The sequence below is a fragment of the Arachis stenosperma genome, chromosome 5 (genome assembly GCF_014773155.1).
Source record: "Arachis stenosperma cultivar V10309 chromosome 5, arast.V10309.gnm1.PFL2, whole genome shotgun sequence".
Taxonomy (NCBI): domain Eukaryota; kingdom Viridiplantae; phylum Streptophyta; class Magnoliopsida; order Fabales; family Fabaceae; genus Arachis; species Arachis stenosperma.
In genome coordinates this window covers 1,915,800-1,938,905 of record NC_080381.1, presented here as the reverse complement: position 1 = coordinate 1,938,905, position 23,106 = coordinate 1,915,800, and the positions used below count along the sequence as shown (strand labels likewise).

The 23,106-nt window shown below is 36.5% G+C and overlaps 2 protein-coding genes across 3 annotated transcripts; one reads left to right on the top strand and one right to left on the bottom strand.

Annotated features, from left to right (window-relative positions):
* Positions 1 to 10,320: 10,320 nt before the first annotated feature.
* On the top strand, positions 10,321 to 14,182 carry LOC130982590 (disease resistance protein RPM1-like). Its single transcript, XM_057906627.1, has 2 exons — positions 10,321 to 11,001; positions 11,563 to 14,182. The coding sequence occupies exons 1-2, from the start codon at positions 10,575 to 10,577 to the stop codon at positions 13,965 to 13,967; spliced, it is 2,832 nt and encodes a 943-aa protein (XP_057762610.1). The 5' UTR covers positions 10,321 to 10,574; the 3' UTR covers positions 13,968 to 14,182.
* A 775-nt stretch (positions 14,183 to 14,957) lies between these two features.
* Positions 14,958 to 20,826, bottom strand: LOC130982452 (protein SENSITIVE TO UV 2). 2 transcript variants are annotated; one of them, XM_057906462.1, is made up of 12 exons: positions 20,394 to 20,826; positions 19,952 to 19,990; positions 19,715 to 19,833; positions 19,197 to 19,255; positions 18,748 to 19,106; positions 18,350 to 18,418; positions 18,043 to 18,128; positions 17,196 to 17,477; positions 17,002 to 17,108; positions 16,307 to 16,461; positions 15,892 to 16,088; positions 14,958 to 15,490 (listed from the first exon to the last, which is right to left on the bottom strand). In XM_057906462.1, exons 1-12 carry the CDS (start codon positions 20,790 to 20,792, stop codon positions 15,226 to 15,228), a joined length of 2,136 nt encoding a protein of 711 aa, XP_057762445.1. In that variant the 5' UTR covers positions 20,793 to 20,826; the 3' UTR covers positions 14,958 to 15,225. The 2 variants fall into 2 exon arrangements, with proteins under 2 accessions (XP_057762445.1, XP_057762446.1); XM_057906463.1 differs by having other exon boundaries at positions 19,727 to 19,833.
* Positions 20,827 to 23,106: the final 2,280 nt, after the last annotated feature.

The following is a 23,106-nucleotide window of genomic DNA, read 5'->3' as shown; positions in this document are numbered from 1 at the left end:
CCTGTTTCAATTGCAAGGAAATGGGTCATTTCAAATCTGATTGTCCCAAGCTGAAAAAAGAAGAGAAGCCGAAAAAAGGTGAAGAAGAAGGGACTGATGGCCACATGGGAAGATTTGGAAAATGACTCAGATGATGAGGATGAAGAGTCTGAGACTAAATCACAGCACTGTCTCATGGCAAATGAGATAGATCAGGTATCATTTCAAAACTCTAACACTGAAGACCTTCATCTCATGATAGATCACCTTTCTGAAAAAATAAGATGTTTTCTAACTGAGAATCAAGATCTTGAACAGCAAAATTTCATTCTTAAAGCTGAAAATGATTTCCTCAAAGAAAAACTAAGAGAGGCCGAAACTGCTTGTGATCTTGTGGAAGAAAACAAGTTGTTAAAAGCCCAAGTTAGAAGCTGTGAAAGTGATCATTCTGTTCTTGCATATGTGAACTGTTTTAAGCAAAATGAAGAGTTGCTCAAAGAGGTTGAAAGACTTAAAGATGACTTAGCCAAGTTCACCCAAAGTTCTGAAAATTTGAACCAAATCTTGGCTCAAAAACCTCTTTATGATAAAGCTGGGTTGGGATTTTATAAATCTGAAAAATTACATTTTGAAAATATTGCCTCATCTTCAAATGATGTAACATATCAAGACCCAACTCACTTTAACAAAACTACAACTCCAAGATTTTGTAGAATGTGCAACCGAAGTGGTCATTTTCCAGTTCAATGCTTCTTTGGTGAAAGAATGATTGGTGACAAAGTTTACAAAGTTGTTTTTGATTACAATGATTTGGGACATAAGAGATGGTTTAACGTGAAACGATCCAAGAAAATTTGGATACCTAAGGTCACTTGAGTTTAATTTGTAGGTCTGTCTAGCATCCAAGAAAAAGGAAATATGTGGTACATGGATAGCGGATGCTCTAGGCATATGACCGGAAAGACAACCTTCTTCATAAAGCTTGATGAATATGATGGAGGACTTGTTACCTTTGGGATGATGCAAAAGGAAAAATAGTGGCTGTTGGAAAAGTTGGTAAAAACTTTCTTCTTGTATAAATGATGTGCTTCTTGTAAATGGTTTGAAAACATAACTTACTTAGTGTTAGTCAATTGTGTGATTTAGGTTTTGATGTTATCTTTAAGAAGTTTGTTTGTTTGGTTGTTTGTGAGAAAACTGGGGATGTTTTATTTGAAGCTAAAAGATGCAATAATGTGTATGGATTAACTCTTGAGGATTTAAAGGAACAAAATGTAACATGCTTCACTTCTCTTGAATCTGAAAAATGGCTTTGGCATAGAAAGTTGGGACATGCTAGCATGTACCAAATTTCTAAGCTAGTCAAAAGGAATTTGGTTAGAGGAATTCCAAACATCAAGTTTGATAAGGATCTTACTTGTGATGCTTGCCAATTGGGCAAACAAGTAAAATCCTCTTTTAAATTAAAAGATGGAATCTCAACCAAAAGGCCATTGGAAATGTTACATATTGATCTTTTTGGTCCTACTAGAACTCAAAGTTTGGGAGGAAAACACTATGGTCTTGTGGTGGTTGATGATTACTCTAGATTTGGTTGGGTACTTTTCCTTGCTCATAAGAATGATGCATTTTATGCCTTTTCCACCCTTTGTAAGAAAATTCAAAATGAAAAAGACTTGAAAATTGCCCATTTGAGAAGTGATCATGGAAGAGAATTTGAAAATCAAGATTTTGAAAAATTCTGTGATGACTTAGGGATTTCTCACAATTTTTCATGCCCTAGAACCCCCCAACAAAATGGGGTGGTTGAAAGAAGGAATCGTAGCCTTCAAGAAATGACTAGGGCCATGCTATGTGATAATGAAATTCCCAAATTTTTATGGGCTGAAGCTGTGAACACAGCATGCTATATTTTGAATAGAACAATCATTAGAAAATGGTTAAAGAAAACTCCTTATGAGCTATGGAAAGGAACCCCTCCAAATCTTAAGTATTTTCATGTTTTTGGATGCAAATGCTTTGTGCTTAATAATAAAGAAAATCTTGGAAAGTTTGATCCAAAATCCTATGAAGGAATGTTTGTTGGATACTCCACCACAAGCAAGGCCTATAGAGTTTATCTCAAAGAACATAGGACAATAGAGGAATCCATACATGTTACCTTTTGTGATTCTAACTTAATTCCCAGTATTGTGAAGGAAAATGATTCAGATTGTGAAGAGGATGGAACAAGTAAAGAAAATTCCAAAACTGTTGAAAATGAAGAATCTGCTAGTCCAATTTTGTCTCGTCAGATTGAAGGAGAAACTTCCGTTTTGTCTCCTGAGCAGGGACGAGAAACTGAAACAGTGAGACCACCAGAAGTTCATCAAAGTTCAACACCTGTCCGAAAGCCTAGAGAATGGAAGTCTATGAAGGGTTATCCTCATGACTTCATCATTGGTGATCCCTCTCAAGGAGTAACAACAAGATCATCCACCAAAAGGCAAACCGAACCTAACAATCTTGCTCTCTTGTCACAAATAGAGCCCAACAATGTCAAACAAGCTCTTGAAGACCCATCATGGGTCAAGGCCATGCAAGAGGAGCTTGCTCAATTTGACAAGAATAAGGTTTGGACTTTAGTACCTCATCCGGATGGTAAGAAGGTAACGGGTACTAAATGGGTTTTCAAAAATAAACTTGGTGAGGATGGACAAGTTGTTCGTAACAAGGCTAGATTAGTGGCCCAAGGTTACGATCAAGAAGAGGGTATTGATTTTGATGAGTCTTTTGCTCCGGTAGCTAGAATGGAAGCAATTAGGTTGCTTCTTGCCTATGCTGCCCATAAGGGTTTTAAAATGTTTCAAATAGATGTTAAGTGTGCTTTCCTTAATGGTTTTATTGATAGGGAAGTGTATGTGGCTCAACCCCGGTTTTGAACATAAAGAATTTCCAAATCATGTTTTTAAGTTAACTAAGGCTCTTTATGGTCTTAGGCAAGCTCCAAGAGCTTGGTATGAAAGGCTTAGTGCCTTCTTGTTGGAAAATCATTTTCAAAGGGGAACCACCGACACTACCTTATTCATTAAGACATCTAATGATGATATCCTTCTTGTTCAAGTTTATGTTGATGACATTGTATTTGGTTCGGCCAATGTTTCCTTGTGTGAAGAGTTTGGAAAACTCATGACTAGTGAGTTTGAGATGAGTTTAATGGGAGAGCTTACTTTCTTTCTTGGCCTCCAAATTAAGCAAACTCCTAGTGGTATTTTTATTCATCAAGGAAAGTATGCAAAAGAACTTATCAAAAAGTTTGGCCTAGAAAATTCCAATCAATGGGCACTCCTATGCATCCCAAATAAACTTGAAAAGGATGATGATGGCCAAGATGTGGATGAAACAAGGTATAGGGGAATGATAGGTTCACTCATGTACCTTACCTCCTCTAGACCGGATATAGTCCAAAGTGTGGGTGTATGTTCAAGGTTTCAATCACATCCAAAAGAATCCCACCTTACGGCTGTTAAACGCATCATTAGATACATTAAGGGAACTTGTAATTATGGATTATGGTATCCTAAATCTGATGACTTTTGTGCAGTAGGATTTTGTGATGCAGATTATGCGGAAGACCGGGTGGATAGGAGGAGCACCTCCGGCATGTGTTGCTTCCTTGGAAGCTCACTCAACATGTGGTCAAGCAAGAAACAAGCCACAGTGGCTCTATCCACTGCTGAAGCCGAATATGTTTCCGCATCTGCTTGTTGTTCACAATTAATTTGGTTAAAAACACAATTGGAAGATTACAAATTAAAAATCAATAGTATACCCTTATTTTGTGATAATATGAGTGCTATAAACATTTCAAAAAACCCTGTTCTGCACTCAAGAACTAAGCACATTGAGATAAAATATCACTTTATTAGGGAACATGTGCAAAAGGGTACTATTGATATTCAATTTGTAAAATCTGAAGACCAAATTGCTGATATTTTTACAAAACCTCTCTGTGAAGACAGATTCTGTACCATGAGAAAAAGTTTGGGAATGCTTGAATTGAGTTTTATTGAAAATCTGTGAATTTGTGACTCTGTTCTGTTTTGCTCGTAGGTTTGGACGAGATAAAAATAAATGGCACAATGGAAGAGCTGTGGTCTAGGGGGAGGGAACGCAGAATTCAAAATTTTATGGGCCCCACCAAAATTTCCATAACCCTACCCTAACAGTTTTGTTAGTTATCTCTCTATGTACTTAAGAATCTTCCTTCTTGTGTCATAATATCTTCTTGGAAGTGGTTATTGTCAAATCAAATCCTTCTCTCCATCTAATCCCTTGATTTAAGGTAACCACTTTTCAGTTTTTGATTTCAAAAGTTAAAAGGGAAATCATTTTTGGGCAATAACCTCTCCAAGCCACATTTAATGCGTCACCCACCTTGCTTCTCTCCCACTCCACTCGGTTATCAACCACACCCTTTCATATTCTCATTTCTCATTACTATGAAAAAGAAATCGCGCCAAGAAAGAGTGAGAGAATTCTTCTGGGAAACCATCAACACCTCAAACCCACACCCATATCCACATTCATTCAACTCATCATCTTCTCCTTCAACCACCATCCAAACAAACAACCACCATGAGAAAGAAGGTGATTGCTCACAAGAGCTCAGGCCGAGGAAAGAACAAACAACCCGCAGTTGAAGAAGAAGAGCAAGAATCTCACACTTCTCCTACTCCTTCACCTCCTCCATCATCACCGAAGAAGACTACCCCCGGAAAAGGCTCAAAGAAAAATCAAGGGTTTGCACTAAATGACACAACCGAACCTCAGAACTTGGAATCCATGGAATTCCGAGACAAGTATGTCAAGTCTCACTCTCATTTTGATCCAAGCAGATTCAACTCATGCACCTCTTATGAGTTTCACAAGAGGTGTGGAGAAACGTCACTTGTGCACTACATATCTTGTTAGTCTCGACAATCTCAAGAACACCAACATTCCCTCTCTGTTTGAACTTCTCAACTGGAAACCTCTGCTCCTTATCAAAAAGCCAGTGTACCCAGGTCTTGTTCGAGAATTCTATGCTAATATGCGACTCATTGATGGAACTCTTCATTCCTATGTCAAAAGGGTTCAAATAGCCCTTGATGCTGAGACAATTGGAGCGGCCCTAGGCTTCAAGGATGAAGGTCCGCGTGCATATATGGCGGAAAAATGGGACACACAAGTTGGTGTTTCACACAATACCGTTTCCCACATTGCAAGAATCTCTCTGGTTTGCATGGCACCATTCCAACCCACAATCCCTTGGACCAATCAACTCCCTGCTTCACAGGATCATCACTCATATTCTGACACCCCAAAGCACTCACATAACCGAGTAACATTTTCTGACTGTCTCATATTGTTGCCTTGGTTACTTCTACTCCTATCTCTTTTGGTTATATTATGATTAGACACATGTGGGATTCTGTTAGAAGCACCAGAAGGCTAACCTGCCTTATGTATGTTTTTAACTGGAATATTTGAGTACTTTAAAGTTGATTTGTTGAATGAGAAGGTAGAAAACGATGTGTCTACAATCCGAGTGAGGAGTGACTAAAGAAACCAAAGGAAGAAAATCGGACAGTGAGCATGAGGGAAGGCCAAATCTTCCAAAACCATCAGGTCCTTTCAAAAGATCTTGGGAGAATTCTCAAACATGGCTGACATGATGTTTCGGTCTCATAAGAAGCCCGGAAACAGGCTTATGAGAATGAGAAAGCTTGGAAAAACTGCAAAGAAGGGTCACTTGATGCTGGAACATCTTCACAAGGATTTGGGAGAAGAGTGAAGGAGGCGCTGAAGAAGAGGACATGCAATTCTCTGATGATTATGATTTTTTTTTTCTGTTTGATATTGGCTCCATTAGACTCAATCTTTTTTTTGTATAAGCATGACTTGATACTCACTGCTTTAGGATACTTCCTAGGATGCTTTGATACATTTCTGCTACTTTATCTTTAATATTTTGTTATGTTAATTATGGTTTCTGCAGGTGCCCCTTTGATGACAAAAGGGGGAGGAAATTTAGGTTCCAAAATTGAAATTGGAACGAAACAGGGGTTGAAATTTTCAGTTTGAAAATTCATGATTACCCTTGTTCAAAGAATACATGCATGTTGTTAATGCATCAGTTTTACTATGATTATTACTGTTTGAACTGCATGTTGAAGTTTATCATGATTAGTTTATTTGGCATTTGGATTATAATGATTGATTTATTTTGATGCCTGGCTGATTGATTCATCATTGATAAACTTGTTGGTTTAAAAAATTTATTTTTGGCAGTTCCTTTAATTGTGTAACATATCAAAACTGCCTTGTTTTGTTCGTCAAATATTTTTCATCATATTGTTTTGCTCTGATATTCTAAAACAGGAAAATGTTTGAAAAATATTTGGATAGCTTTGTGTTGTATAAATTAGTTTGAGCAGTAAATCAGTTATGATATCAAATGAGTTTTGATTATCAATTAAAACTGCTCATAAATCAAGCATTTAGCATTATAAAATTTGCTAAATAACATTGTTACTTGAAGCTTGATTTTAAATGTTACAGGTTTATGCTTTCCTTGGTAAAATAGCATATATTAAGGGGGAGCCATGTGACATTTTGAAAGGGGGAGAAATTCAAAATCAAAGGGAGTATTCCTTACTCAATCTTTAAATTTCTTTCCATTTCAATTTTAATAATGTTTGTCATCAAGGGGGAGATTGATGAGTTTGGAAAACTCTAAATTAATATTTGTGATGACTAAACATTGTTAAAAATAATTAATTACAAAATTATTAATCTGATTCTCATTTAACATATTTTGATTAATAATTTTGTTGCAGGTTTTATGATGGGCCGGGAAATAAGTTTCTGACTTAAGCCCAATAAGCAGCCTTGTTGCATGCTTTATACTATGAGGCTGAAATTTTATATTAATGGGCCAGAATAAATATTAATGTTGCAAGCCCAACCAAATGCTTTCTTATTTGCTTCCTATGCTTGATCCGCTACACAATTGTATCAGGAAAGCAAATGCTTATCAAATGGGCCAGCTTTGATCATATTGTCACAAGCCCAAATTATACTAAAGAGAATAGGTTCCATGCTTGGTCCGAAACAAAAGAAAAATGAAAGCATAGTGCTTCCAACGGAACCAAGCTCTAACAAAGTGATGGATTTCAAAATCTATTACATTGTTAATTAATGCATGGGGAACATGAGAGAGAAAAATTCAGCTGATGTGATTGATGGTTATTATGACTTACACACCACTCAATAGGGAAGTAAAAGCAAGCTATGCCTAATTAATTTGATCAACCACTTTGTATTGCTTTTCTTTCAGATTCTTTATTTCTCTCTCATCTCTTTCTTCTTTTCTCTTTGGTCCTTGTCCAGTAAACCATGGACGCCGTGCTCTTCAACGAAGAAAAGGAAAGAGTAGCATGCATCAAGACCATCAAGCTAATGATGGCAAGAAAACATACCAAAAGAAAGATGAGCTGTGGCTAAGATGCTTACCAAATGTGGTTAGATTTGGTGAAGCTATCTTGAGCCTTTCATGCTCAAAATGGAAGAAGAAGATTCGGCCAGCTAGAGGAGATTCTTGAAGCATGGCTTGTCTTTGATTCTGTTCAACCACCACAGGGAGTAGCTAGAGTGGCGAAGTGATGGTTGAAGGCAGGGATTGAAGCAGATGAAGTCATCATCATCATGAGGCATCAAGGGTCAGAAATCCATCTTGGAGAGGAAGCCAAGGATGGAGAGCCCGGATTGATGAAGGTTGATGATCAAGAAAGGACTTGAGGTAATTGCATGTTGGTTAATGCATGGTTATCTCTTCTCTCTGAGTGGCCGAACCGGTTCTGTGTTTGTTGAAGGAGGAAGAAAGTTGGTTCGGTTTTGGCTTCAAGTGTGGAGGCTTTCCTCTTCTTTAAAAAGGGGAACAACCACTGTTTGAAGCAAGGAGAAAATTTGAGAGTGCAAGGCACAAAGTTCTCAGAGCTACCTGAGCTAACAGTTTTTCTCTTCTCCTTCAATGTTCTCTGTTTAGTAATTTTCTGTTTAATTTTGTCATGTCTTGAGTCTCATGGTAAAAGGCAAACAAGTGAGGTTTGTAATGAAAAAGCCATAGAGCGGAAAAAGGCAGAGAGTGCAAAATTAAAAGAAAAGCCATTGATGTCTTAGAGTTCCTTTGTACATCTTTGTTGTGTATCATGATTCTGTGGGAATCCCCTTGTAAGTTGGGTTAGCACTTTACAAGTTGTAATCAGATTGATTATAGTGAAATTCCATCATGTTTGTGATGGAGTCTGGATGTAGGCTGCACTGCACTTAGCAGCCGAACCAGGATATATCTGGGTGCAAGTTCTTTCTCTTTCTACTCCATTTCTGTTTTCTACCACACACGAGCAAAAGCCAGAATTATCTCGTGCCAAGTGACGAGACAAAACAAAAAGTCTCGTGGCAAGGGACGAGACAAAACAAAGTTGCTCGTGTCAAGTGACGAGCAAAAATAGAAAAGTCTTCTCTGAAGTTCAGCAAGTGCCAGCATTTAAAAAGAGGGCTAAGATTCAACCCCCCCTTCTCTTAGCCACTGAAACCATCAAATTGAAACAAGGGAAAAAGAGATTGTAGTTTACGTGATTTCACTCCTAAGCGTAGCTACGAAGTATGATTATTCTTTTTCGGAATACGTGTGTATGTATTCGAAATTTCGAATATTGAATTCTAGAAATCTTGCTGCTCAAGTTGTAATAGACTTCTTTGTACTAACGAAAATTAGAGCGACAGAGCGGTTCCTATGTCCCTATCCTTCCTCGAGACTAACTGTACCTCAGTACCTATGACTTTGCTTCTAACATCAATCCATTTCGTCTTTACCTATGATTTGGTTCCTTCTAAGTTCATCATTCTTCCATTATGGATACAGTAGCTATCGGATGACGGTGCTTTGTTTAGGTCGATGAGACAAAATTGAAATATACATGTCAGCTAGATTCATTGAACAAGTTATGCTCATGGTTTACATTGAAAGACCAGTAATATCCTTTTTGTGATGTCACCCGTAGGTTATAAATACACGAAATATTATATTATAGTATTTTTTTATATTATATATTTGTATAACAGAAAATCATGATTGGTCCAGCATAAACGCTTCCAGAGTCCAGACAATGACACCATTCCACAGAGCATTGAATAAGGCAAAGAAAATTGATCTTATCCCAAACGAAGGGAAATGCTAAAGAAATAGCAAGGTTGTATTCATGCTAAAGAAGATTACCTTCTATATGAGAATATGTTATGCCAGATATAAGCATATCCCAACGATACCCTTTTCAGCTCCTAAATGACGTTCTTTTTGGGTCGATCTTTTTCTTTTTTTTTTTTCCTCTGGCAGTTGTGTATTGAGTTAATGTTCAGAATAGTATCATATCATTTGTGTGTCAATTTGATTCTCGAAAGATTAGATGTCTCAAATTGATTTATGGAAAACAGAAACATATAATAACGAACCAAATTAGTCCTTTTATCAATTAAATGATGATATGTAACATAATAATTTATATCACATGTTATTACCTAATTGATAGAAGAACCAATTTGACTCGCATTATATTTTGATACATTTCAATGAATGACCATGTATATTTAAACACTTACTTGACTACTTACTCATGCTTTATAGCACATGCTACAAGTGGTTCCCATACTTCCATTCCCATTCACAAAAAGTTTTATCCTCCAAAATACTTTAAGATTCAAAACTTATCTTCATCTAGCAAATTTTTTAAGAGAAAGTCTAGGGGCAAGCAACTTTTGTATTTTGTGACCAGCACTTAACCATAAAAAAAAAAAAGTGAGTGATTTCTCACCACTGGATGGTCAATTCATGTAATCTCACACCATTAAAAACATGATTGATGGCCAATTGATGGTTACAAAACCCAAAAATTGCTGCCCCCTAGCACTCCTCATTTTTTAATGTATTAGAAATATAAAAAGTTACTTTTTTCTAAGGATAAATTTGGGAAAGTTAACTGACTTCTAAATAGCAAATGCTACGTTCTTACAGCTTCACGCGTTTCTTCCTCAACCTTGGATGTTGACTCCAAAAAACAACTTGGATAGCTGCCATTCATAATATTCAAAATATTCAAAAAAAAAATGGCATGCTTTTGCAGCATATTATAAGTTTCTTTTACATGTCGACAAGTACTTTACTACTTGTGATGCTGTCATATTTAACATTTTATAAGTGAAAGAAAATGTCAAGAATCTTTATCTCTTTTCATGACTCTTACTTCTTAACGGGGTAACTACAACCCCATTTCCTCGGTGGCCTATCACAGGGCACCAGTAATTGCATTAGTGAATAAGAACAGGAAAAATCAATCGAAATTACTCAGTTACCAGTCAACCAAAAGCGTGACTTTTAGATTAACCAATAAAAAAAGGTGCCTTTACGGCTGAGAAACTATAAAGAAATAAAATTCATATAACTAAGTGTGAGCCACTTGGAGAGGAAAATCAGGACTAACAGAGAATATGTGACTAACCTGGAAAAGGAAACAATCATGGCTGAGAGTGCCATAGCCTTTCTTCTCCAAAGATTAGTATCTGTGTTTGAGAATGAGGTGACATGGTTCCCAGGCATCCAAGAAGAAGTGGTTCACCTTAAAGGACATTTGGAGCTCATAAGAGCCTTCTTAAGAGTTGCAGATGCAAAACAAGAGAGTGACGAGGAACTCAAAGTTTGCATTAAGCAACTCAGAGACATTGCTCATGATGCTGAAGATCTTCTCGATGAACTAGAACTTGTCCAGGCATATGATCACACAAATGGATTCTCTGTTATTCTCAGTCGATTTTCTGGCCAAATCAGGCATATGAAAGCTCGCTATCGGATTGCTTCTGATTTAAAAGGCATCAACTCCCGCATGAGAACTATTTTGGGAGTCCTAGCTAAATTTGACACTGCTTCACAGGCTTCAAATTATACAGGTAGAACTAATTCTGCCACTCTTTCAAGCTAAAGTATTGACTGTTGAGTGTCCTAAAGCTAAGGCTCAGGACTTTCAAATATGCTTTTTCCCTTTTTTTTGATGAAATCAATTATGCTATTTTTAATTCTATATTTCTATTTTCCTTGGGTTCTAGCTGACTATTAGCTAGATTTATAGTCAGTGAGCTTCTGCTACTTTAAGTCTAGTTGAAGCCTTTCACTATACTTATTTGTAACACATGCTAAACTGTTTTCTTTAGTCTTTCAGGGGTTGTTTGTGTGTTGAGGATTCAGAGTGGGAGGGAAGGGAAAGATTTGCAGAGAAATTGACTAATAATTACTCTTCAGACCTTCCCTTTTCAATTTAAAACCTCATGTCATAAACATGCCTTATATTACTACTACTACTACTACAGAATAGATCGATCTATAAATGGTTCCCAAAAGCTTCATCTGATATATTATAGATACCATCAATTGGCCATGATATGTAACGATGTATTTTGCTATGATATACTTCTCCTTTGTGAGAATGGTATAATAAATATATTCTTAAACAGGTAAGGCATGGCATGATCAACGAGGGGATGCCCTTCTCCTGGAGAACACTGACCTAGTGGGTATAGAGGAGCCAAAAAAGCAGTTGATCAGTTGGTTGATCAAAGGATGCCCAGGGCGTAAAGTAATTTCTGTTACTGGTATGGGAGGGATGGGAAAAACCACTGTGGTGAAGAAAGTGTATGATGATCCAGAAGTAATAAAACACTTCAAAGCCTGTGTTTGGGTTACTGTTTCCCAGTCTTTTAAAACTGAGGAGCTTCTCAGAGATTTGGTCCAGAAAATCTTTTCCGAAATAAGAAGACCGGTTCCAGATGGCCTGGAAAGCATGAGGAGCGATAAGCTGAAGTTGATTATCAAGGACATGTTGCAAAGGAGGAGGTACCTGGTGGTATTTGATGATGTCTGGCATATGCATGAATGGGAAGCTGTCAAATATTCATTGCCTGACAATAACTGTGGCAGCAGGGTCATGATCACCACACGGAAATCTGATTTAGCCTCTGCCTGCAGCATACAATCCAAGGGTAAGGTGTATAACTTGCAACCCTTGAAAGAAGATGAAGTCTGGGATCTATTTACTAGAAAGACCTTTCAGGGAAAATCATGCCCCTCCTACTTGACCAGCATCTGTAAATGTATCTTAAGAAAGTGTGAAGGCTTACCCCTGGCAATTGTAGCAATCAGTGGTGTCCTGGCTATGAAGGACAAGTGCAGGATAGAAGAGTGGGATATGATTTGTCATAGTCTTGGTGCTGAAATTCAAGACAATGACAAACTTGGTAATTTGAAAACAGTACTTGGCCTCAGTATTAATGATTTGCCTTACTACTTAAAATACTGCTTCTTGTACTTGAGCATCTTTCCTGAGGACCATCTGATAAAGCGCATGAGATTGATTCGGTTATGGATAGCAGAAGGATTTATTGAAGCCAAAGAAGGCAAAACACTGGAAGATGTTGCAGAAGATTACCTCAAGGAGCTCCTGAACAGAAACTTAATACAAGTAGCAGGGACAACGACAGATGGAAGGGTCAAAACTTTGCGCATCCATGATCTCATACGGGAAATCATCATTTTGAAATCTAAGGATGAAAACTTTGCAACCATTGTCAAAGAACAAAGTGTGCCATGGCCTGAAAGGCTTCGACGCCTTTCAGTGCATAACACCATGCCAAATGGACAGCAACAGAGGTCTGTTTCTCAACTCCGTTCTCTTCTAATGTTTGGGGTTGCTGAACAGTTATCCTTATGCAAACTGTTTCCGGGAGGTTTTAGACTGCTTGCTGTTTTGGATTTTCAAGATGCACCTTTGCAGAAGTTTCCAGTAGCTATCGGTGGCCTATATTGTTTAAGGTATCTAAGCTTAAGGAATACAAAGGTGAATATGGTTCCTGGAAAAATATTAGGGAAGCTGAAGAACCTAGAAACACTGGATCTTAAGAAGACTTCCATCACAGAATTGCCTGCAGACATACTAAATCTTAAGAAACTTCGCCATCTCCTTGTGTATCAGGTTAAGGTCAAAGGTTATGGAGAATTCCATTCTAAACTGGGTTTTAAAGTCCCCTCTGAAATAGGATACCTACAGTCATTACAAAAGCTTTGCTTTGTAGAGGCAAATCAAGGCTGTGGTAAGATCATTAGGCAGTTAGCGGAGCTATGTCAGTTAAGAAGGTTAGGCATCAGGAATCTCAGAGAGGAGGATGGCAAGGCTTTCTGTTTGTCCATTGAGAGGTTGGTCAATCTCTGTGCCCTCTCTGTTGCCTCTGAGGGTGAGAATAAAGTCATTGCTCTAGAATTTCTTTCTTCACCCCCTCCATATCTGCAGCGCTTGTATTTGTCAGGACGCCTTCTAGACTTACCTGATTGGATGCCTTCTCTTCATAACCTGGCCAAGTTGTTTCTGAAATGGAGCTGTTTAGAACAAGATCCACTAGAATATCTGCAGGATTTGCCAAACCTTTCACATCTCGAATTACTTCAAGCATACACCGGCGACACATTGCATTTTCAATGTGGAAAGTTCAAGAAGCTCAAGATTCTAGGCCTCGACAGATTTGTTGAGCTAAAACAGGTGATTCTGGGGAAGGATGCAATGCCATGCCTAGAAAAGCTTATCATCCAGCGTTGCCAACTGTTGAAAAATGTGCCATCAGGCGTTGAACTCTTGACTAAGCTGAAAGTCCTGGAGCTTTTTGACATGCCTGATGAACTAATGAAGACAATATGTCCACAGGGTCCGGGGAAAGATTACTGGAAAGTTGCACATATACCAGAAGTCTTTTCTACCTACTGGAGAGACGGGGGTTGGGATGTCTACCCACTGGACAGTTTCAAAGACTGTTCTCCACGGTCCGGCACTGTCATGCGCAGTGATGAACGCAGCACTCTCTCAAAGGTGTAGCTTTATATTAAACACCAGCAGCATGTAAATTCATGTAAATAACCTAAACTTTGTATATAGAAATAATTGTACAAAGTAAACCTCACTTCCTGTACAGATCTCAGCACTCTGAATAAAGGTGTAGGTTTTAGTTCACCTTTGTATAATCTATGATTAATGTAAATACTGTAAATATTGCTCAATAAACACACTGTATATAATTCGACTTACGTTACATATCCTAATCCTATTTCTCTCCCAATCATTTTACGATTACTACTTAAAATAGTGCATTATCAGAGCTTCCTATTGCAAGATTGGTGGTATAATCAATGCATTATCAGTGCATTACCTTCATGAACTCCTAAATCCTGATATTGATACTGAACGCATAAATTGTTTGAGCTCCAAAAGGTTTTGCTTGAATTGCTTCCATGACCTCGATTCTGCAGACAATTCAACAAGAAAGGAATTCAATTCGTAAAGCAAGTCTTTCCTTCATGAATGATTGAGATCGAAATGTATTTTAAGAGAGAAACAGTTACAACGTTGAGAGAAGCAGCTTCCGAACCTGGAGCACATTGTTATTAGCGATGGAAGAAGAGAACGGAATAGAGATATTACTCAAATGCTTTATGCTTCAATAAATCTCTGAAGCGCGATCACCAGAATTTGAAAATTTCTTAGTTTCAGATGAAGCTGATGGGTTTTTCTGGCAACGGCTATTTGTCTTTTATATTTTCAAAAGATTTAAAATTTTATATAAAAAATTTTCAATCATACTATATGTACTCCAAATATTAGTCACAAAATCAGTCACACATTACATATTAAAATACAAAATATGAATTACAAATATATAATAACTGATTTAGTAATTCATTTTTAGTATACACATAGAATTTTTTAAAAAATTGAAAAAAATTATACAGTGCACAACTATACATTGAAATATAAAGAAAAATGTTACGTAGGTATGCCGTATGGTATGGACACAAGAACCATATCCAAGAGAGATTTTCTTAATAACAACAATAATAAACATTTCATCCACTAAAATTTTCTTTATGAATGTTTGATGGCCACATTCAAAATTATACAGCCTCAGGAGTAAGCCTTCCACTGCTACAAAATTTTAGGAGACAGATTTCTGTGTGAAGCCAATACAAATTTTCTCCCCAAAGCAAAATTTACAAGACTCAATTCCTACAGTAGTAGAATGGTACGTGTACAAACATGCATATATTTTATATACAAAATCTAACGGAAAGATGGGGCTTCATAATAAGTCATCTCCTAAATATGTGAATACCCTTTTCTTGAACACACGAGCAAGGTCAACGATTTCAGTTTCTCTTATATGCTTCACCATGCTGTCCTGTAGAATGCACTCATTTATCTTCCGAGATAATCTGATTGCAACATCTACTGTCAAACCAGCCATATCCCTTGTGTTCGATAAGCTGCGCAACACAGTGGCAGAATATGAAGGATTCGACACAAGTCTGTTCAGTAGTATAAGTATCTCCCGCATCAAAATGGTCCTGATAAACAGCTTCTCAGAATGAGTCAAAAGAAATCAGACTTAGAATCACATAGCATACATGTGGAACGAACTAGTTTTGACTAAGTATTCTCAAAAAAGAACAAATATATATGCGATCTTTTACCGTTCATTTAAAATGTGAGACCCGGACAAGACAAGATATCAAATAATGAATGGTAAGAAATCACAGATGACCTAAAGCAAGAGGACCTATTCTTACTGTGATTTACTTTACTTGGTCAAAAAAATTGATACTACAAAATAAATGAGAAAGTAATCACGAAAATAATTGAGTATAAATTTAGAGACATCTTCAGAAAAGTAAAGAAGACAAGAATTGAAGAGGAGAATAAATAAATTTTTGGTTACTGTATCCAGACAGTCCAGTTCTTTTTTTACCTCTCCCTGGAAATCTCTGACAGTTCTTTACCTACTCTAGCTTCATGGTCCACCTCTGATACCAACAATTGCAAAATCAGCATAAGATAGTTTACACCCCTAGAAAGCCTGTGTCCAATGAAAATTTCAAAACCAGGTTTCCCGGACGATGCAAGGAATGCCAACACAAGAATGGCATTTCTGCTTAATTTCAACTCCTGAAATTCCAATAACTTGAATGTTAAGTGGAAACTATTTTGAAATAATAGACATCCATTTAATCTGTTTCTATCCAATATTAATGAACAAGAACTTTTAATCTTCACTGTTTATTCCAAAGTTCAAAAAGCGTGCTTATTTTATACGCGTGAAAAGACATTGGAATCAGTAAGCCACACAAAAATATTCCAAAGTTCAAAAAGAGTACTTATTTTACCAGTAAGCCACCTCCACAAGATGCTACACAGTCACCCAATCCCTGAAGGATGGTTCCAAAATCTTTGAAATCAGAAACAGATGCATGACCATCCATAGCACTAGTACTCTCCCCTTCTCGGCAACCACAGCAAAAAGTGGCCAACAGGTTTGGACCTTGAACACATGAAAGTGAAATATTATAATGGTATATAAAAGCCTTGGGATAAAATTAATGGAATGCTTGAAAAATATAAGGGCTTGTTTGCTCTTCTGCATTTTGATTTTTAGTATTTTCTATTTTCAGCATTTTGTGTAGAAAAAAAAAAAGAGAAAACAGCAACTGTTTTCACTTCCTGTGTAGCTCAATGTAACAACTAACAAGGCAACAACCTTGGCATTTCGCTGAGGCTTACTCCCCATATGATCAAGTCTTGATTTAACAAATTAAAAAATAAATGATAATCCCCCCAAAAAGAAAATCCCACCAACAAAAAGAAAATCCCACCAAGATCAAAACAAGTAAATTATAAGCTTTCAATAGATCATTTCTATTAAAAGATGCTTTTCTATAAAGAAATAAGAAAAGAGATGAATGAGGCATAAAGTCTATATATAGCAACTGAAGAAAAAAACAACTAAACTGAAGGAGATAGGGCCCAAACTATGTAGCACTCAATGCAAAAATATTGACAAATATCATTGGTGCAAACTTACAATTTAGCGCTAAATAAAGAAGTCTTAGAGCATGTCTTCTGACGATAAGTCCAGCATCCTTCTTGAGCAATCCTGATATAGTTTTAAAGAGTATATTCTGGTTAAACCTGCATTTATACAAATTACACTTGGGTTAAACATAATGTCTCTGAAAATCAAATTTTGAACATAAAACATTATTTTGGAAAACTTACTGGGCCCTCTCAAAGTAAGCATTACTCTTGAGAAGAACCAGATTTATGATGGACAGTGCCTCCACCCTGACGCTTTCTTCTTTGATCCTCATGACAATTTGGTGCATTGTCTCAAAAAGGTTAAGCCAATTTACATGAGTTGGCGATGCATTTTGAAGGTTCCAGCACTCCTTTCTGCTTAGTACTTCTTCATTGAAGAGCGTTCCATCTTTAACACTTTCTAATTGAATAGAATCCACGGTTTTCTTCTCAATGCAAATTTGTTCAGTATAGACATTGTCCCTGAGCAGAGTGCACTGGGAAGATCAAATCATAAGTTCACAAGTAGGCTGTATGGCTTAACATAAATGCTCAACATGATTAAACAATTTCTTACTACAACTAAACATTTTTTTATCAAATCAATAGTGATAATTGACGATTAACCAACCAACCATTCTTTACCCCAGAGCCCATTCTTCCACCCAAACATATTATTACACCAAAGGAACATGAAAACTGTATAATGGCAGGGAGAGAAAAAAAGAAATAACCCTTCTCTACATTTATCATATTTTGTTGCAGCTCTTTGGTTAATATGGCAAGTTTCCCAAACCGAGCACCAATTCAATTTTTTTTCCCAGTGTTATTATCATAGTGAACAAACCAAGTCCAGACATGAAGCGCTGGAGCACTGGTTCATTTGTAGGTTAACAAAAAATGTCATGTAATACAAATACCAAGAGAACAAAAAGAGAAAGGGACCAGCTTGAATTGCAAGTTCGAGTGTACCAAAGATAAACACATTCAATCAATATGAAGTTGCTAAAAACAAGGGTAGATATATTGTAACTTAAGTAACACAAACCTTCTTCCCGAATTAATTTTCGATTCCTCCAGTAGGAACTTCAGAAGATTATGCAGTATAAATAGAGAGCTCTGGACAATAACAACCTAAGCAACAAAAGAGAATTTTGTCAGCAAAGGATGTAACACAGAAAACAGGAGAAAAGGGTAACATCGGACATCTTTCAAGAATGAAACCACTACTATTCTTAAGATACCATCCATGCTACAAGTGTTTGAAACATTGCGATATGATCTTACAAGTGCTTCAAATAAGGCATTTATTGGAGGGGGGAAAAATCAGTATAATAAAAGCTCTGAGTCCTTACATTTTCCATACTGCAGAGATCAAGTAATGGTTCAATCATATTTTCCAATACGTATGTTCCATCATTTACCTGCAATACAAGCAAACAAATAGATGAAATACAACCTCAACTACCATTGTTGAAAAATATAACCAACTAAATAACAACAGGTCAATGCATCCAATACACAACTAAGAAATGTGTAAACAACCTAGTTGATAAATTAACCACAAATAAATTATCTCTGATGATAAAGCTAATCTAAACAAAATATAGATCACCAATCACAAACCTATTTTACACACTAAACAAATAAAGACTGAGATGCCCAGACTTAATTGCTAAAAATGTCAGCTTTATGTTTTATAGAGAACCAATTTGAACAGTGAATGAGAAAGAATGTCCAGTTGAATTAATACCTTTGTCAACACAAGATAGAGATGTGACACCTTGGCTGCTTCTGCAGTATGAAAACAATCCTTGAGATATTGTATAGCTCTTCCAGATGAGCTTATATCTGAGAGTAATTTTCTTTGTATTTCAGAGGGAAGACTCATGCTCATGAATCCAAAAAGAGTATAAAAGTCTCTATGGCAACACACAAGCAACTTCGATATTGCATTACTTCCCAGTCTTTTGCCAACTGAAGTTCCCTGTATTGCCAGCAACTTCTGGGAAAGATCAAGATAAGCAGGGACAGCATTGCTTAGAGAAGCTTGAGCTTCTTGGTGACTAACCATGTCAGTTTCAACCCCCTTAGATTTAAAAGTTTTCTCAACTAGCACACAACAAAAAAATCATGTCAGGGTGACATCATGTCAGATGCCAACAGAATTCTTTCAAGATAGCACGGTAAATCATGTCTCACCACTTGGATCTTTTGATGACATTCCATTTTCAAATGAGGAGAATTTATGATTGTCAGGCCTGGCAACAGACATTAATCAGTTATTCATAGTTCAGAACCAAGAAATAGAACAGTGATTTCACTGAGTACAACAGAACTGTTTAATAATGTAAAAGAAGACAGAAAACATAAGGGCTACTTCAGGTGAACCATTTGTTTAGCTGATACTGTTGATTAATACCGAATTGGCAAGGCTATAGGTTATGGCCAATCTTGATGTAGACTATCGATAAGTGATATAAATTAGACACATGCAAAAAAGAATATATTCTAGAGCAGTTTCACTTAAAAAGACTGAATTTTATTGTTATTTCTGCTTCAGACCATAGGCTTCCTAACACAAAGTCCAATGATTATGAAATAAAAGCAACAATACGTTAAATAGCTAACATGTAATCCTGATAAACATTAAAAGGGAAAGAACCAAATAACTGGAACATCTATATACAAGGTGCAAAATAAAATAAAAACTGGCTCACTTGTCTACAGACTTGGAACAGTTAGCACGCGCAATTGCTTCTTCGTTCTTCAAAGATATTAATCTGAGTTGTTCCTCTTTCTTGTCTCTTTCTTTTTTTAACATGAGACACTCCTTCTCCTGAAAACAAGCAACTGTGTTACAGCATACCGCCAACTTACTGAAACTTGTAATTACAAAGGATGACGTTTTCATCAACCAACAACAAAATGAATGAGTATAGTTTATACCAACATACCATATTTGCAAGTTGATTTGAAGCACGTCCCAGCTCCGTCTGATCTTGCCATCAACAAATTAACATCAAGTTCAGTATAAGAAAAAAGCTTAACTGAAGCTTAGCTATTTGAACTCCAAGTTCATCAATCTACTTTAAAAGTGCATGCAGGTAGGGGCCGATCAACAGTTAACTATATGAACCAGCATTGATTTGAAACGGTCCTCTAAATCCAATTACCTTACACTTTCAACACCTCCATTAGCAAAACTTATCCTAACACTATAGTTATATTTTGAAATATCTAAAAGGCATTGCCACCGTTACCATATCAATAATAATCATAACACAATGTGGCATCATATTACTGATGTTTAAGGCAAATAAAAAGACTGACACAACTTTCAATTCCAAGCTTGCACACCAAAACCACAAATTGTTTGATATACATTTTCGACATTACCTTCAGCCGTTCGATTTCGATGTCCTTATCGGAATCTTGCGGTCGGGGAGGAGCAGAGGCAAAACCGGAAGAAGAAGAAGAAGATGTATAAGAATAATGAGAAGAGGGTTTTGCGGGGCGAGGGGGAGAGTGGTGCTGATGATGACGATGGTGAAGAGGAAAAGAATCGAAATCGGGAGCCCTCTGAGAGAGCTCTCGAGGAGGAGAGAACCCTAAGGGTTCACAAACGGAATGCGGTGGCGGCGGTTGTGGCAGTTGTGGCGGGGGTTGTTGTTGTTGTTGTTGTTGTTGTTGGGTTGGTTTGGCGATGGAAGAGAGGACGAGCTCTTCGGCTTGGATGAGCTGGTTGAGCATGGCGTCCTCCCAGTCATCGAAGAAAATGTCGTCGCCAATGTCCATCGTCTTTGTGAAGCAGTGAACTCAACAGTTGGGAGCTTCTCTTCCTTATTTATCAAGGCCAACCCTATTTGCTCTCTTTCTCATTTTTTAAATGAAATAAACAAATTCAAATCTCAAAAGGGATTTCACTTTGTTCATTTCTTGTCGTTTAACCACTTGATTAGTGTATTGTATTTACTATTTAGGACCGCAACATATACCAACCTCTGAGTATTCAATTCGACTAAGATCAAATAAGATTGTCAATTTGATTTGTAACAAATAAACTACCGATTGAGTCTTAATTCTATCTAAATAATTCACATTTTATATATGTATATATTATATATTTATTTAAAAATATATTTTAGGTAGATGTTAAATCAAGTATTACTAAATTAAAGTCATTTATTAATGATTTAACACGTCTTTTTTTTATGAAAGTCAATTCTATATTAGTAATATATAAATATAAAATTATATCAAATAAAATGCTTATAGACTTATATTAATTTTATTTGTGTTTGTTTTATTAATTTTATTAAAGATTTTTATATATAATTAAACATTTGATGTTTTATATTATTTACGGAATAATTGTGTTATTTGTAGAATGATTGTGTTGTTTGTATTAAATTTTTAATTTGTATGTCCATCAAATTATATAATAATATTACATCTTTTTTGTAATCTGCGAATAGAGTTGGATACTTGCAGGTTCAGAACATGTAGGGTTATGGTTGGAATGTTTTTAACCCGCGAGTAAGGACTAAAACCCCAAAGTAGTTCTTGAGATTGAGATTGGGTGAATTACTCATAATTGTCCTTGACTTCCAAAATTTCTTAAAAGCATCCCTTACATTCAACTCCACTACCTATAGTTGTCTTGCTACCCTTTCCATCACGCAGTCAGCAAACGGAATAATGATGTGGCACTAGTTTGCAAAATCCTAACATCAGATTCCAATTTTTTCAGCCTTCAACCTTCTGTCATCTTCTAGTCATCAGTGTAGTTAATACTTTTTGATTTTGCAGGCACAGCCTCTTGTTCGACATCTGCCCAAACAAATAAATCACACCATCTTTTACTAATTGTTTACAATCAATAAATGATTCAATAACCAAATTAGAATTTGGGGAAGGAATGAAAAATCAGTAAAAAACAACAATTACAGCTAACATTGTAATTTAGGCACCCAAAAAATAATTTATTTGGGTTGGAACTTGTCCCAGATCACCGGAGAACAGCTCGGCAGCTGCAACCACACCATTCTGGTACACGCGCAGTCCTACTACGATTTTGGATCTTCAATCTGTATCTACTGCTTGTTGAGCGTATCGAGTTCCCACTAGCTTGCTCTTCACCTCCAAATATCGCTTCAGAGCTTCAACAGAATCGCTGTTAAATCACAATGGTGGAATCACAATTATGGGACGAAGGAGAATGGAAGAAGAGATACTGCATACAGTAATGGTTTTAAAGGGATCAGGACCACATTAGGTAGAAAATAAAGATTTGCCACGTCAACTGGTCGTTGCTGGCTCTAGCATGGCATGGGAGGTGCCACATCATTACTCCATTTGCTGACTGTGTGCCGGAAAGGGTAGTAGGACAACTATGGGTCCTGAAGCTGAATGTGAGGAATGTTTTTTGGGAATTTTTGAAGTCAATGACGATTATGGGTAACTCACCTAATCTCAGGGACCACTTTCGAATTTTAATATACAAGTAGGATATGACTAAGTTTGTATAAAAAAATTCGACTCACATATAGAATTAGGATAGAGTTCAAACTCTATCCTATCTTATTCATTACAACTCCCTAAATTTGTATTGTTTGAATGAAAGAGAATAAATAAAAAAAGAGAAATAGTGAAAAAAAAAGTAGAGTCAAATGTTGAATTAAAGATTTTAATTGTTAGTTTATTAAATTATAATTAATCTGTTAAGAGTGTCCAAAAATGTCCAAAAGGAAATAGAGGAGAAAAAAGTGGAGTCAAATTAAACCCGAGCTTTCAAAGAAGATTCTGCCAGTCAACTAAGTCCAACAAAACCTGCTAGTGTCCAAAAGTTATGCTAGCCCAACAGCTCTGAGCTTTATGGCTTCAATTCTTCGATCAAAAGAAAATGTATCAATGCATGCCATTCATAAGGTCTTTGAATCAAGATAACATACTTTATGCACTTATATATCAGTTAATATATTTACCTTGATCAATTATATAATGTGTTTCTTTAATTTATTTTTTCATTGCAAATTTGAGCTACCTGTAGTTTATAGGCCAGTTTTTGAGAGTCAAATAATCAGAACACGTAGAAGCTAGTTAGTAAGCT

Excerpts from the sequence above, each read along its gene's own strand:
- LOC130982452 (XM_057906462.1), bottom strand. The coding sequence starts at position 20,792 with ATGGACATTGGCGACGACATTTTCTTCGATGACTGGGAGGACGCCATG. Across the intron at positions 19,834-19,951 it reads CAAATCAACTTGCAAATATG|GAGAAGGAGTGTCTCATGTT; the intron begins GTATGTTGGTAT and ends GCTTGTTTTCAG. Across the intron at positions 19,107-19,196 it reads GTCATCAAAAGATCCAAGTG|TTGAGAAAACTTTTAAATCT; the intron begins GTGAGACATGAT and ends GTTGTGTGCTAG.
- LOC130982590 (XM_057906627.1), top strand. The coding sequence starts at position 10,575 with ATGGCTGAGAGTGCCATAGCCTTTCTTCTCCAAAGATTAGTATCTGTG. Across the intron at positions 11,002-11,562 it reads ACAGGCTTCAAATTATACAG|GTAAGGCATGGCATGATCAA; the intron begins GTAGAACTAATT and ends ATTCTTAAACAG.